General features: G+C 35.2%; 2 protein-coding genes across 4 annotated transcripts; both read left to right on the top strand.

Annotated features, from left to right (window-relative positions):
• The first annotated feature begins 3,075 nt into the window (after nt 1–3,075).
• On the top strand, nt 3,076–13,178 carry LOC148578861 (uncharacterized). Of its 3 annotated transcripts, none has more exons than XM_088502195.1 (4): nt 3,076–3,373; nt 4,506–4,592; nt 5,915–6,091; nt 13,125–13,178. In XM_088502195.1, exons 1-3 carry the CDS (start codon nt 3,211–3,213, stop codon nt 5,965–5,967), a joined length of 303 nt encoding a protein of 100 aa, XP_088358321.1. In that variant the 5' UTR covers nt 3,076–3,210; the 3' UTR covers nt 5,968–6,091; nt 13,125–13,178. The 3 variants fall into 3 exon arrangements, 2 of the variants coding, with proteins under 2 accessions (XP_088358321.1, XP_088358320.1); XM_088502194.1 differs by lacking the exon at nt 13,125–13,178 and adding an exon at nt 6,772–6,907; XR_015902610.1 differs by lacking the exon at nt 13,125–13,178 and adding an exon at nt 5,049–5,162 and having other exon boundaries at nt 3,239–3,373; nt 4,528–4,592; nt 5,915–6,033.
• LOC107620282 (2-oxoglutarate (2OG) and Fe(II)-dependent oxygenase superfamily protein) lies at nt 12,832–14,394 on the top strand. The gene is given in 7 exon segments (XM_088502196.1): nt 12,832–13,177; nt 13,294–13,319; nt 13,321–13,533; nt 13,615–13,863; nt 13,865–13,934; nt 14,006–14,056; nt 14,058–14,394. Coding segments are annotated over 7 exon segments (1,011 nt in total). The 5' UTR covers nt 12,832–12,964; the 3' UTR covers nt 14,247–14,394.
• The last annotated feature ends 1,040 nt before the right edge of the window (nt 14,395–15,434 follow it).

Below are 15,434 nucleotides of genomic sequence, written 5' to 3'. Positions count from 1 at the left end.
CCGCAACACTTATTCGTTTGAGGCCAATGAGTTACCATCAGTTCTCTCCTATGCAATTATCATTTGGCCAGCAGCCAAATGTTTCCCATTTAAGAATATTCGGGTGTGCGATATATGTTCTCATTGCACCACCTAATCGCACTAAAATGGGACCCCAAAAGAAATTTGGGATATATGTTGGATATGATTCTCCCTCTATAGTGATGTATCTTGAGATACAAACTGGAGATGTATTTAAAACCCGGTTTGCGGATTGTCATTTTGATGAATCAAAATTTCCACCATTAGGGGGGAGAGAATAAGTTTCCTGAAAAGGAACTTAATTGGAATGCATCATCCTTGATGCATTTAGATCCTCGATCAGGACAATGTGAACTAGAAGTTCAAAAGATTATACATTTGTAAAGAATAGCAAATGAATTGCTTGATGCATTTTTCGATACAAAGAGGATAACCAAGTCGTATATACCAGCGAAAAATGCCCCAATTCGAATTGATGTCCCAGTTGGACAAATTGCCACCGAAGCAAATACATGCCAGAAGCGTGGCAGGCCTGTCGGTTCCAAAGACAAAAATTCTCGAAAGAGAAAAGAGGTAAATACTATTCCTATCGAAAAAGATATAGTAGAGACACCTACAGTTGTCCAAAATTCTGATATAATTTTAAGGCCAGAAGACGTTCAGGTACCTGAAAATTGTGAAAATGATGAGATCTCGATAAATTATGTCTTTACAGGAGAGAAATGAGACTGAAATAAGACAATTGTCAATAAAATATTTGCATATAACGTGTCATTAAATATCATGTATGAAAGTAAGGATCTTGAGCCAAGATCAGTTGAAGAATGCCAACAAAGGAATGATTGGCCAAAATGGAAAGAAGCCATGAAGGCTGACTTAGACTCACTTGCAAAACATGAAGTCTTTGGACCTGTAGTCCATACACCAGAAGATGTAAAACCTGTTGGATACCGATGGGTATTTGTGAGAAAACGAAATGAGAAAAATGAAATTGTGTGCTACAAAGCCCGACTTATGGCACAGGGTTTTTCACAAAGGCCTGGTATAGATTATGAAGAAACGTATTCCCCTGTAGTGGATGCGATAACATTGCGTTATTTGGTCAATTTATCTGCATATCATAAACTGCATATGCATTTAATGGATGTGGTAACAGCCTATTTATACGGCTCATTAGATCGGGATATCTATATGAAAGTCCCTGAAAGACTAAAGATATCTAAACCATCCAATGAATATTTTCAAGGGTTATACTCAGTTAAATTGCAAAGATCTTTATATGGTCTAAAGCAATCTGGATGAATGTGGTATAATCGTCTTACTGAGTATCTGGCCAAAAACGGATTCAAGAATGATGATATCTGTCCATGTGTTTTCATAAAGAAATCTGCATCTGGGTTCATTATAATTGCTGTGTACGTTGATGATTTAAATATCATTGAGACTCCTGAAGAGATTCCAACAATTATAAAAACTCTAAAAGAAGAGTTTAAAATGAAAGATCTTGGAAGGACTAAATTTTGTCTCGACCTGCATATCGAGCATATAAAAAATGGGATCTTTATTCATCAAACAACATACATCAAAAATATATTGAAAAGATTTTATATGGATAAGTCACATCCCTTGAGTACCCCAATGATCATAAGATCTTTGGATGTGGAGAATGATCAATTCCGTCCTAAAGAAGAAAATGAAGATATCCTTGGTCCAGAAGTACTATATCTTAGTTTTTTTGGAGCGCTAATATATCTTTCTAATAATACACGACCCGATATATCATTTGCTGTGAACTTACTAGCAAGATATAGTTTCTCTCCAACCAGAAGACATTGGAGCGGAATCAAGCAAATCTTTCGATATCTTCATGGAACGGTTGATATGGGATTGTTTTATCCCTATGGATCAAAGTCACAACTAGTTGGCTATGCAGATACTGACTACTTGTTTGATCCACATAAAGGGATATCTCAAACAGGATACCTATTCACATATGGTGGTACAGTTATATCATGGAGGTCCACGAAACAGACAATTGCAGCAACATTCTCTAATCATGCTGAAATACTAGCGATTCATGAAGCAAGCCGCGAGTGTTTTTAGCTCAGGAGTTTGATCCAATATATTCTGTCATCATATGGACTAATTGATTATAAGATAGCTCCAACTGTCCTGTTTGAAAATAATACAACATGCATTGCTCAACTTAAAGGCAGATATATCAAAGGTGATAGAACAAAACATATTTCTCCCAAATTCTTCTTCACTCATGATCTTCAAAATCAAGGGATAATTGATATCCAACAGATCCGCTCAAGTGATAATCTCGCAGATTTATTTTCAAAGTCACTCCCAAAATCCTCCTTTGAAAGATTGGTACATAAGATTGAGATGCGTCGATTTCAAGACATTAAATGATGTTGACAAGAGGGGGAGATTGTACTCTTTTTTCCTTGTTCAGTTTTTTTTTTCCATTGGATTTTTCTTGACAAGGTTTTTAATGAGGCAGTCCTCATCAAAAGATATTGTACTCTTTTTCCTTCACTAAAATTTTTTTCCATTGGATTTTTTCTTTAGTAAGGTTTTAATGAGGCATAATGCAAAATGGGCATCCAAGGGAAGTGTTGTGATAAGATCAAATTGGATGCCCATTAATATGGGCGGTTAATTTTTATTTCCAATACTGAATGAAATTGAAAAGCAAACTTCATACGCCTATAAATAGAGAAACAATCTGAGGAACATTACACATACAGCAATAAAACAAATCAATTTTCTCTCTTGTACATATATGAATTATTGTTATTTAACTAATTATAGTAATACTAGAGTCTTCTATTTATAAATCTTTATTTTATATTTAGTATATTTTTATTTATTTCACAACAATACTTTGATTAAATATGATATAATATATGAAAAATTTAAATTTCACGTGTCAAAATTTAAACTACTGTTCGACAGTGACGACTTGACGCAAGAAATGGTGATGCAAAGCGCGACGGCAAGGCACGCGGAAAATGTAGCAGCAACGACCCAAGTCCCCCACTGCACTGAATCGGACATCTTTGCCCAGAACGACAAAGTCGTGCGTTGTCTCCCTCCGCCCCAAAATGTTTTCAAGCGATCTCACAGAGAGGCGACGGTGGAGCAGGTGCAGTGGTTAGAGACGAAGAAGGCCACATTCTCATGGCAGCCACTTGGAGACTCGAAGCACCTGTTTCAGTGAAGGAGGCGGAGGCCAGGGCTCTGATGTTGGGCTCGGAGCTGGCTTCACAAACTTCACAAACTCCTTCCTCCTTCTATCATTGTCAAAGATTGAAGATGCAGCATGGGTTCACCCAGAATCCAGGTAAGGAGGAAAGATCCACTTTCAAATTCTGTTGTTTAATTGAATTAGGTTGGAACCTTAGCCGTTGAAATACTTTGATTTTGTGTGTGAGATGTTAGATGACCTTATGATAATTTGCTCGAAATTTCTGTGTGGATTCCATGTTGTGGTGTGCAGGTTAAAGTGGATCACTTATGATAATTTGGTCTTTGAAATTTTGTTTTAATTATTATTAAAAAAATGAAATGATACGGTGTGGTATCTTTTTGTTTTCTTCTTTCACTGAATTAAATTATGAATTCATTGTGTATTAAAGAAGTTTTCTTTGAGTGACAAATTGGGATTCTGTGACTGATATAGCTGTTTGCTTGATATTATATTTGCAATAAAATTTAAAAAGGTTGGTAGGACAAAGGAACTTCCAAAACCAGAAGAGGTAATTTAATAGGTGGAACGAAGAATAGTTGTTGCATCTCCATTTGAATATTTTTTGAACTTTGAACTAAATTTAACAGCATGATATTTCTGCTTTGCATATTATGTCTTTGATGATTGGACTTAACACCTCTTTAGTTGAAATACCACTATCTTTTATTCGTTTGTCCTATATAGGGAGCTACCTAAATATTACATTGTTGTAGACTTTTCCTTATTTTTGTGGCAAAACAAAATTGATTTTCTACCCCTGAATATTTGTCACTATATTCTTTTTCTACATAGGGTTACATGTAGGTATATATCATGATAAAGGTATTTTGTTTATTGCAGGATTTATGAATTTACCTTGGCCTTTGTTTTCATTTATTTATTCATGTCGATTTTATACCGATGGTGTTTGCATTTGTTTCGATCACTGTGCATATATGTAAGCATGTAGTGTTTTACCTGTGACTTATAGCTGCTGTGTTTATTTATCATAAATGGACATGTGTTAATGTAGTCACATTTTTTGAGTTGTAAACGAAATAGAAGTCATTGACTGTTCTTCATTTTACTATTGTGATACCACCTGGGTGGAATGAATGCCTTTTTGTCAATGGAGTGTTCTCCTTCCATATTGGTACTTCATAATAAAGATGGCAGCAAGGGTTCCAAATTTGTTTTATTTTCTAATTTTTGTTTGTTGATTTTTTTTTAAATTTGTTTTAATCAGGTTCTCTTTGTGCTTCTCATAGATCAATAAGGAAAAGTGAGGCTCATAAAGTAGTATGCCCCATACTCTCGAAAGGAAAGATCCAAGGTATATATGGCCATGTGATTAAATACAAAGTTTCACATTTTTAATTCATTATTATCTATTATATATTTTATAGAAGAGCATCGGATTTTTTTTGTTAATTCAAATTATTTGATCTTGAGCTATATCATCATTTGGGCAAAAGGTTTTAAATTGGAGTAGGAGATTGCAATTGTGGTTGTTGTGATCAAAATTTGTTACTTAAAATTGATTTGATGAAATCCATTACAAGCTATTGCAAACCGCAATTGCAATACGATACAATTGTAGTAGAGACTCCTTAAAATATGGAATTAGTAGAGTGTAGAAAAAGGCTACATCTGTATTTTATACTGCTTTAAAACTACATCTTATTTTCCTGCTTACTCAAATGTTTGTATCATGAAAGTGGACAATCATGCATGGAGATTTGGAACATGACTATGATTTAATGTAGAGAGTATGCTTTTATTTTTCTAGAATTAACAAAGCACATGGCTGTGGGAGCTAATGAGGTATTGGCTAAACTATGAAAATTGACAGTGAAATGTTGTCATATATGCATATGGATCCTAGCCTTCACCATTTTAAAAGGTACAACACATCATTCAATGGAGGATGGTGGTAATTATATGAAAAGTTACTTCTTTTGATTTACAGATAATTCATCTTTTTAATTATCTCTCTTCTACAAGTAAAAATATTTAAAATTTTCTTTATTTAAAAATTAAGAGGATAAATTAAGATTTATAATGATTTTTTTTATAGTCTTGAGAGAAATCATACTAAACTTGAAACCCTAAATAAAAAAGATTTATACTGCTTTCAAGCTAAATTGTTTATACTCAAATGTTTGTATCATGGAAGTGGCAATCATGCATGGAGATTTGGAAGATGACTGTGATTTAATTCCTCAAACAAATCATTTGTTGCCTCAGGAGTGTGAAAATATGTTATATGGTGCAAGAAAATTATTAGTTTGTGTATTTCTATTAGGAGTTATGCATAGTGTTTGTTGGTGTTAATAAGTTAGTGAATGTTAAAGTTAACAAAACACTTAATTGAAGTTCAATTTGATCAGATAAATGTTGATAACTAACATAACCTTGGATTTATTCATTGATGGATTTATATGCCATAATTAAATTGAACAATGAACATAACCTAAATTGTTTTTGAAATTTCATTTTGTTCATAAGGTGATCCTTATACTTTTTAATGCTATAATTATTGTCGTATTTAGATGATAAGGTTGACAAAATAACCATTTTAGTTATTTTAAAAGTGAGCTAAAATTTATATTTAAGCATGTCTTTTTGATGAGAGAAACTAAAATGTTGATTCAGGTTGCATTTGTAAAAGAGACACTGAAAGATTCAGATTTGAGGATGGCTCATAGGGTGCATAAGATGTCATCATTGGTGGGTGGAATGCTCTTCGTAGCTGATGATTTACACATTCATGCTGCATGGCATCTTGCAACCGCAGTTGGTGTCAGTACCTGCAACATGCTCCTTGAATAGGTGTTCCTTCTCTTTATTCGAATCTTAATATTTATTTGATCTATATTGTTAGGATAAATAAATAAATATGCACTGCAGCTATTCTGTTTGTGCTTAGTAGAATTATCTCGCATGCTAGCTGATCTTCCTTTCAAGCATTTTCTATTTAAGGCTTCAATTCAATTTCCATCTTGTTTTGCTAATAGTGAAAATAAAGATAACTATGTGCAATTAAAATATTTGACACTTAGGATCACAGATAAAATATTGAGAAAAGGACAAATAGGTCCCTGATCTTTTACCCCGCGGACATTTTCGTCCCTAACCATTAAAAAATACTTTTAAGTCCCTGACGTCTTTAAGGTAGCGTTTGTTTTGAGGTACTGAGACAGAGACGGAGAGACTGAGACTTAGTATCGCGTTTGTTGGTTCAGAGACTGGTACTAAAATTTCTGTCTCTGTCTCTAAAATTTCAGTATTTCAGTACCTCCAAAAAGTAGGGACACAGGGGACTAAAATTTTTAGAGATGGAGACTGAAATTTTAATAACATTTTATACCTAAAATACTCTCATTTCAATTAATTAATTTCAATTTCACCCTTTGTGTAAATTAAATTAGAGTTTCATTCTTGTTTCAATTTCTGTCTCCTATTTTGCACCAAACAGAATACTGAGATTTATTTTAATCTCTGTCTCTTAGTCTATGAACACAATGCATTAAGGTAAATGCACAACATCATCCATCAAGAGGTTGCCTAATCGAGGGAAAAGGATCCAAATCACATGATGGCTAGCTACAACATGCAATTCAAAAGAGTTATAAGCTCGAAGACAATTCTCATCACTTGGTATTTTTCAAAAGGTAAGCATGAAGAACTCAAAACCAAGTAACAAAATATAACCTCAATCATAGAATCCAACAAAGATTATCTAAAAACATTCATGCTAAAATAGCATTTAGGCAACAAGGGGCAGCAATGTATGGTAAACAAAGTCAATAATCCAACACTTATGATGAAAAGAGAGAAAATAAAATGAAAACTAAACTAAAACTAACGAATTAACTAACCGACTAACTAATTAACTAACTAAAATAAATGGTTATCAATGGTGTTTGGAAGTGTTGGATGAGGGATAGGAGAAAGGAGAAGGAGAGAAATAAAAAGAGGAAAAGAAAAGAAATGTGGTGAAGGAAGGAAATCCGCGCATACGCGCGCATGCCGCGCGCGCGCGGATGCCGCGCGCGCGCGGATGGCTTATTTCGAAAGTGACGCGTACGCGTCATGTGCGCGAGCGCGCAAATAGGTTTGTGCCAAAGGCACAACGTTGGCGCGGCGCAGGCACAACTCTCTGGAAAAATGCATGGATGGTGGAACTTCTCAATCCACGCGTACGCATGCATGGCGCGCTCGCGTGGATGGTCCAAAACGCTTGATGCACGCGTACGCACGCAGTGCGCGTACGCGTGGATGGTGCTCTGTTTTTCAAAATATTTTTAATTTTTTTAGTATTTTATTTATTTATTTATTTATTATTATATTTTTTTATTATTAAAAATTTTTTTTTTTTTTATTAAAAGAGAAAAGAGAAAAAAAATCTTTCAAGAGAGGAAGAAGAAAAGAAAAAATGAGAAAGAAAGAAGAAGAGAAGAGGAAAGAAGGAGAAAGGAGGAAGGAGAAAAACAGGGTGCAAATCCGCGCGCGCGCGCACAGCGCGCTCACGCGTGGATGCAGCAGGGACGATCCGCGCGCGCGCGTACAGCGCGCTTACGCGTGGATGAGCTTGTGCTCCCAGCACAATGCTGGCACAACGCGCGCACAACTCTCTGGTTTTTTGTACCAGAAGTTGCGGAAGTGCAATGTGCGCGCGCGCGCACAGCGTGCTAGCGCGCCGATGGCCGTTTTTTTTTTTTTTTTTTGCACCAATCTCAGCATTCTAAACCTCCAAGCATCTACCAAAACACCCTAAAACCTTATTTAACATACTAAACTACCAATTAAACTCAACTATCTAAACAAAACATGAAATTAAACTAATTCTATCAATATGTACAAAAGAGAAAATGAAAGGATTTTACCATGGTGGGTTGTCTCCCACCTAGCACTTTTGTTTATTGTCCTTAAGTTGGACTTATGGGGAGCTCCTCATCAAGGTGGCTTGTGCTTGTATTCATCTTGGAACTCCCACCAATGCTTGGTTCTCCATTGTGCCCCAAGATTCTTCATGGATTGAGCCAAGTCTTGATGGAGTTCTTCATAAGCTTGGGGCTCCCAAAGTTGATCCTCTTCTTGTAATCCGGGATCCCACACTTTGTTTTCACACCCGTCTTGAGGTTGATCATCATTATTAGTCCAACCGGGTGGTGAGTAAGGTGAATTCTCTATATAGTGGCCAACAATCCTCCTAGACACATCTATTTGAGCACTACTCCAACCTTTATATCTCATGTTTGATGCATCAACCATAATGAGCCTTGATTTGCAACGCCAACCACGAAACATCTTTCGCTTACGCTTCATCCCACAAAGGATCCTAAGTTGACCATCCGTTTCAAGCAAGCCATACTCAAGTGGGACAATAAAGCTAATAGAAATGAATTTCACCCACTCAAATGAAGGAGTAGATGGCAACCTAGGCAAAGACAACTCCAAGGGTTTTGATAAAGTATATTCAATTCCCATCCTCCTTTTTCTAAGGATTTCCACCTCTTCACAAGACTTCTCAATTATAATCCTTTGTTCAACAATTTTATATAAACATTTTCTCCTACTCAAGTCATAAATGGGAGGATAAGAAAAATTTACCTCCACATTGCTTTCCATCTTGTTGGGAGAAGGTTCTTCATGCTCAAAGGATTCTTCACCACTAAGGTTTGATGCTTGATCTTCATCACCAAGGGAACTCACTTCTTGCTCTATCCCATCCAAGTCTTCATATGGAATATGTCTTGGAAGGTGTGCACTTTCCTTCCTAGCATCAATTTCAATCATCTTGGAGGGGTTTTCTTCAATTCTAGATTCCCATGGAGGCTCCGCATCTCCTAAGTCTTCAACCAATTCTTCCCTTTCTTCAATAATCATAGCTTCCTCCAATTGTTCCAATACAAAGCAACTTCCCTCATTCTCCACCAATCTCTCTTTCATGTTATGCTCTTCATTTGATTCCCCACATGTAGCCATGGGAGTTCCTTGAGTGTTCAAGCATTGGGATGCTAACCGGTTTATCACCTCATCCAAGGCGGCCGTGAATTGTTGCACATCCCTTTTCATTTCTTCTTGTCCTTGAACAAGAACATCAAGGATGTCATCCATTGGAGGTTGGGGTGGATGGAAGGGTTCATCAATTTGGGAGAAGGGTTCATAGTAGGAAGGTGGTTCTTCTTGGTAGAGTTGTGGTGGTTCAATAATTTCCACTCTTTTTACTTGTTGCACAACACGCTCCATGGTTGCTTGAAGTTGATCCAATGTTTCCTTGAGATGATCCCTTGACTCTTGTTCCTCTTGGATAATATGATTAGGATCATATGGCTCTTGGATTGAAGGACATGAGTATTCTTCCATGGAAGGTTGTGGTGGAAGGTAGTATTCATCTTGTGGTTGAAAATTTTCGTATATTGGAGGTGATTCATCTTGGTAATAACATGGAGGGGGTGGCTCTATATGTGGTTCATATGGCTCATACGGTTGTTGTAATGGTGGATATGGATGAGGGTCATATGAAGGTGGTTGGTGAAAAGTGGCTTTTGAGTATGGTTGAGGGTTATGTTGAGGGTATGGCTCATAGGCATATGGTGGTGGTTCTTGAAAGTCACAAGGGAGTTCACCATAGCCATTAGATTGATATGCATCAAAGAATGGCTCTTCTTCATAGTGTATTGGTGGAGGTTGTTGCCATGAAGATTGATCATGTGCATGTGGCTCTTCCCACCTTTGATTATCCCATTCTTGATATACATCTTCATTGTAGCCCCCATTACCTACAACATAGTTGTAATCAAACTCATAGCCAAGGTGAGAATTCATGATAGCAAGAAGAAAATGAAAACAAAATCAAATAAGAAGCAAGAAAATTAAATCCTAAAACTAGCAAGAGCTAACAAAAGCAAACATATTCACACTATTCACATATATACAATAACCAATAACATAACACCATTGCAATTCTCCGGCAACGGCGCCATTTTGACGATTAGATTTTTGACGGTTTAGAAATTCACTAATAAAATCTCGTTGTAAAGTATAGTTTCTAAACCAAGCAATAATCCTTTCATACAAAAAGTTGTTTGTCACTAGTACAAACCCCTAAAATTTATAAACCGAAGTATTGGACCTCGGGTCGTTCTCCCTAGGAATTACAATAAAGTGTCTCGTTATTGGTTGTGGGTTATTTTGGGGTTTTGGATAAGAGGCATGAAAAGCAAATGGTAATGAAAATAAACTAACAACTAACAAGGCTCTTGGCAAGATGTGAGAACTAGAAGTCCTATCCTAGTTATCCTTCTCAATTGTGATGAGAATTGTTCATTGTTCCCACTTAGTCAACCTCTAACCATGGAGGAAAGTCAAGTGGATGAATCAATTTGATTCCTCAAGTCCTAATCAACTCCTAAAGGAATGGCTAGCTTTAGAGGCATTCGAATCAATTAGCAACTTCTAATTATCAATCAATCAAAGGAATTAGATAACTCAAGAGTCACTAATTACTCTACCAAAGCCAAGAGGGACAAAACCTACACTAGAATCCAAACAAGCATTTTATCAAACACTTGGTAAGCATAAAAGAAAAACATAGTAAATCAACAACAAGAATGAAGTCTAACAACGATTATTGAAAGGAGTTAACAACAACAATCAAAGGAAACACATTTATTATGAATTACCTTTATTGAATTGAGAGAGAGTAAAAGGAACAATACTAGATCTATAACAAAATACAAGAACAACATAAAGGAAATTGCAATAAAAGAATGGAAGAAGAATCAATGTAATTACAAGGAATTGAGATGTAGAAGTAGAAGAACATGAATCTAAATCTAGATCTAAGAACTAAACCTAATCCTAATCCTAATTCTAGAGAGAAGTGAGAGCTTCTCTCTCTAAAACTCTAAACTAAAAGTGATTATTGGTTAAAAGTGATGATGATCCCCCTTCCCCTTAATCCTTCATCCTTTTATTTCTTTTCCTTAGCAATTTGGCGCAAAAAATGGGTTCAGAAAACCTCTCAAATCGCCAGGCACGTGTTGCATTAATGAGGTCATGTGCCATCATCGGCGCGTGCGCGCATGGTACGCGTGCGCGTCCTTGGCCTGTTTCGCAATGTGCGCGCGAGCGCCTTGTGCGCGTGCGCGTGCATGGCTCTGATTTTGCTTCTTTGACTTTTAATGCTTCTCTCCACTTGTATGCTTCCTTCCTTGCTTCCTTTGATCCATGCCTAGCCTATTTCATCCTGAGATTACTAACAAACACATCAAGGCATCTTATGGAATCAAAGAGGAAATAGAATTCATCAAAATAAGGCTTAAAAAGCATGTTTTTACACTTAATCACAAATACGGGAGAGATAACAAAATCATGCTAATTCCTAGGCTAAATGTGACAAAAGGTTATCAAGATGCTCTAAATTCAATACAAAACAAACCGTCAAATTGGGGTTTGTCAGGGAGCCACGTCAGACTTTTTCGTTGAGTCTGACGGTGGCTTTTGGACGGAGGGACTGATCCGTCCAATTTTTAAGGACGTTAGGGACTTAAAAGTATTTTTCAATGGTCAGGGACGAAAATGTCCGCGAGATAAAAGGTTAGGGACCTATTTGTCTTTTTCTCTAAAATATTTTATGGTTTTCTTAAATATTATTTCTCCATACAAGTAATTGTATCATTTCACCCTGTTTCCTTCAATTCATCCTGTTCTATTTCATTTTATTCCCTTACTTTATACCGATTCAAACATAATTTATATATGCTTGTATATTTAAATATACAATTCCTTTTAAGAATCTACAGTCACTTGGACACCATTCTCTCTATCTTTTGTATGTTCTACATAATTGGATTAAGCTATAAACATTTTTGCATTTTTCAAGAACTGTGGTGATAGAAAAGTTTGGTTATTGCTTTGGCTTACCAATTCGTTAATTTATCTTACTTTTTTTAAATTTTAGTTAAAATATACTTTAAAGGTTACCATTTAGAAATTTTTTAAAAAGATATAAATTTTTTGGATTAAACATTAATATAACAAAAGAGATTCATAATTAATCTTTTTGTATATTAAGTAAATTAATTCTTTCAATAAATATATATGAATCTTTTAGAAAACAAACTATACAAATACAATAAAGTTGATTAAGTACACAATCCTCACAGGTTATACTTGAAGGTTCTAATAATATATCTAAACGTCACTTAGTTAGTATTTATTGTGTGTGTGATTACAATATAAACTATTTTTATTAAAATTTTAATTTTTTTTTAATTGTATATCAATTAATAAAGTATAACATTTATTGAAACATACAAATATAATGGATTTTATATTTAAGTAGAATCCGCTAATATGGACTAAAAAAATATCAAGATTATTCGGCCTCTAGAAAGTAAGGATGGACCAGTCTTATATACTATACAAAGTTTTTATACACAAGGACTTTTTCAAATTAAAAGTAACAACTATTACTATCAATGAATAATACCAACAAATTTTATAATGAAACAACATTTGTCCTGCACGTAGCGCGTGTTTTACACTAGTATTTTGAATGCGCATGTTTAATTTGGTTTTACACATTAATATTAGGAAAAAGTTCATAGAATAAAAACAAAAGGGTGTAGGAGAGAATAAAAAGCTTCCTTCTAGTGCCAAATTCACACATAGCTCAAGAGGGTAGAGGCATAAATGGCAAAGAGCATCTATGGAATGTCAATGGATGGTGATGAACCACCACATAAAGGAGATAATAGTAATAATAATAGTATTGGGTTAAAAAATTCATTATCATCATCATCAGTTATGATTCCAATACCCATAATTGATGTGAGTCTGCTGTCATCATCAGAACCTGAGTCTGAGAAGCTTAGATCTGCTCTCACATCAGCTGGATGCTTTCAGGTGCGGATTTATTTAATTAAATCACAGATCTTGATCTTCTTTCATTAGGCTTATGTGCTATTCACTGATAAAAGTAACAAACAAGTGATACATAAATGTTTCTAATTTGACCACAGGCAATTGGTCATGGAATGTCAACTTCACAAAATACGCCAAGTTTCAAAGCAATTTTTCCAACTTCCAGTTTAGGAAAAACAAAAATATTCACGACCTGCTAATGACTCAAAAGGGTATGAAAATGACAGAATAGTTTCAAAGAAGCAAGTCCTTGACTGGTCCTATCGCTTAATTCTTCGAGTTTTTCCAGAAAAGAATAGAAGGCATTCTCTTTGGCCACAAAATCCTATTGATTTTAGGTATTTCCTTTGTACCCTTCATAGTCCATTAACATGTTACAGGAAAACAAAGTAAAGTTTGATTTTCTTGCTACTATGCAGTGATATATTAGAGGAATTTTCCATTAAAGTGAAGTCAAGGATGGATTATCTATTGAGATGCATGGGAAGGTCACTGAATCCGGAAGAGGGTAGTTTCTTGGATCAGTTTGGAGGACAATCATTATTTGCAGCAAGGTTCCGTTTCTATCCACGTTGTTCAAGACCCAATTTGGTACTCAAGCCTCATACAAATAGATCAGTAATCACAGTTCTATTGCAAGACAATGGAGTGGAAGGCCTTCAAGTTCTCAGATGAGAAATGGGTCAATATCCCCACAATACCTAATGCTCTTGTTGTCAATCTTGGTGATCATTCAAATGCAGGTATAAGCTTAATCCTTGTTTGCCAAATTCATGTCAGTAGAATGCTTAATAATAAATTGTTATGCAGATTATGAGTAATGGAATATTCAAGAGTCCAATGCACAGGGTTGTGACAAACAAAAGAAAAGATGAGGATGTCAGTGGCCATGTCCTATGAACCAGAAGCAGAGAATGAAATTGAACCTGTGGAAAGCTTAATAACTGACACACGTCCAAGGTTGTACAAGAATGTTAGAAACTATGGTGAAATCAACTACAGCTGTTATCAAGAGGGGAAGATATCACTTGAAATGGTCAAATATACATAACAATTCTCATCAGAATTAAGGCTACAGTTCCTACTTGAATTCCCTGTGACAATAGAAATCTGTTGGAACTTGGAACAAGCTAAATAATATTTCTATTTAGTAAGTCAAATTACTCAAAAAAATGTATACGATTATTCCCTTGTGATGCCACGACTCATTTTATACCCATAATTTCCCGGCAAAACTGTGCATACTATTAGTTTTCCCTTGCGTGCAAGTCATTCTTTGGTTTCTTTTAATTTATAATTTTTAATTTATAATTTTGATGCATGCTGTCAAATTTCTCTTGATTTATTTTACAATTAACATTTTTAGGCTTATCTAATTATTAATTATTTTAACATGTTTTTCAACCGAGAGAGAGAGAGAGAGAAGCATTTATTCCCAATTTAAGAGGACAAGCAAACATAATTTATACTATTAAAATTTGTTCTAGCCTTAATAATAGTAAAGTAATTACTAAGAGTGTAGTAGAATCACGAACTAAACAAGGTGAAATAATTAAAGGAAGGAATCAATGAATCATATACTATAATACTACTTTTAATGGAGACAATTATTTGATTTACACAAAACTTTCCCTTTATAAGTATGTGAAAGGTACTAGTGTTACAGGAAGCTTAGTAATGAAAACAAAACTGAGAGGGACTACTGAATCAACAGTTGTCTAAATTACAAACTTTGACAACTACAAACTTCTGAAAGAACATATGCGACTCAAGACATAATCAGCATTCAGATTCATTTCGAAGATGACAAGATTGAAACATGTACAAGTTGAAAGAGAGTCCCATCTTATTATTAATTTACTTATTATAAATTGAAAATCAATACTTAGTTTACGCCACCTACACATTGAAAAACTTGTTCCTAATCATTTCAACGGGGCATCTTTAGAGACACATGTAAGTCAAGATGACAGTGAAACCCATATTGGTCCGTTGCCTCTTTCACCTTCCATTTAAGTTAAGATATAGCCACCACGTCTCTGCTAATTTTTTTGAGTATAGACTAACTATACATACACCCGCTCTATCAATAGCTTGATAATGACAAGTTTAATTTTTCTTGGGACAAAATCTTTTAGGGGCATCAAGTGGTTAATCACATTCACATGTCAGGTAATGCAATCTGCACACGTTCATGCATTGAACAGCATTAATCAAGGTTATGAAGCAAAAAAAAAAA

This window comes from Arachis ipaensis, chromosome B1 (genome assembly GCF_059453495.1).
Source record: "Arachis ipaensis isolate K30076 ecotype BB chromosome B1, ASM5945349v1, whole genome shotgun sequence".
NCBI lineage: Eukaryota > Viridiplantae > Streptophyta > Magnoliopsida > Fabales > Fabaceae > Arachis > Arachis ipaensis.
Note: the sequence above shows the minus strand (reverse complement) of the source record. Positions and strands in the feature narration are given on the sequence as shown.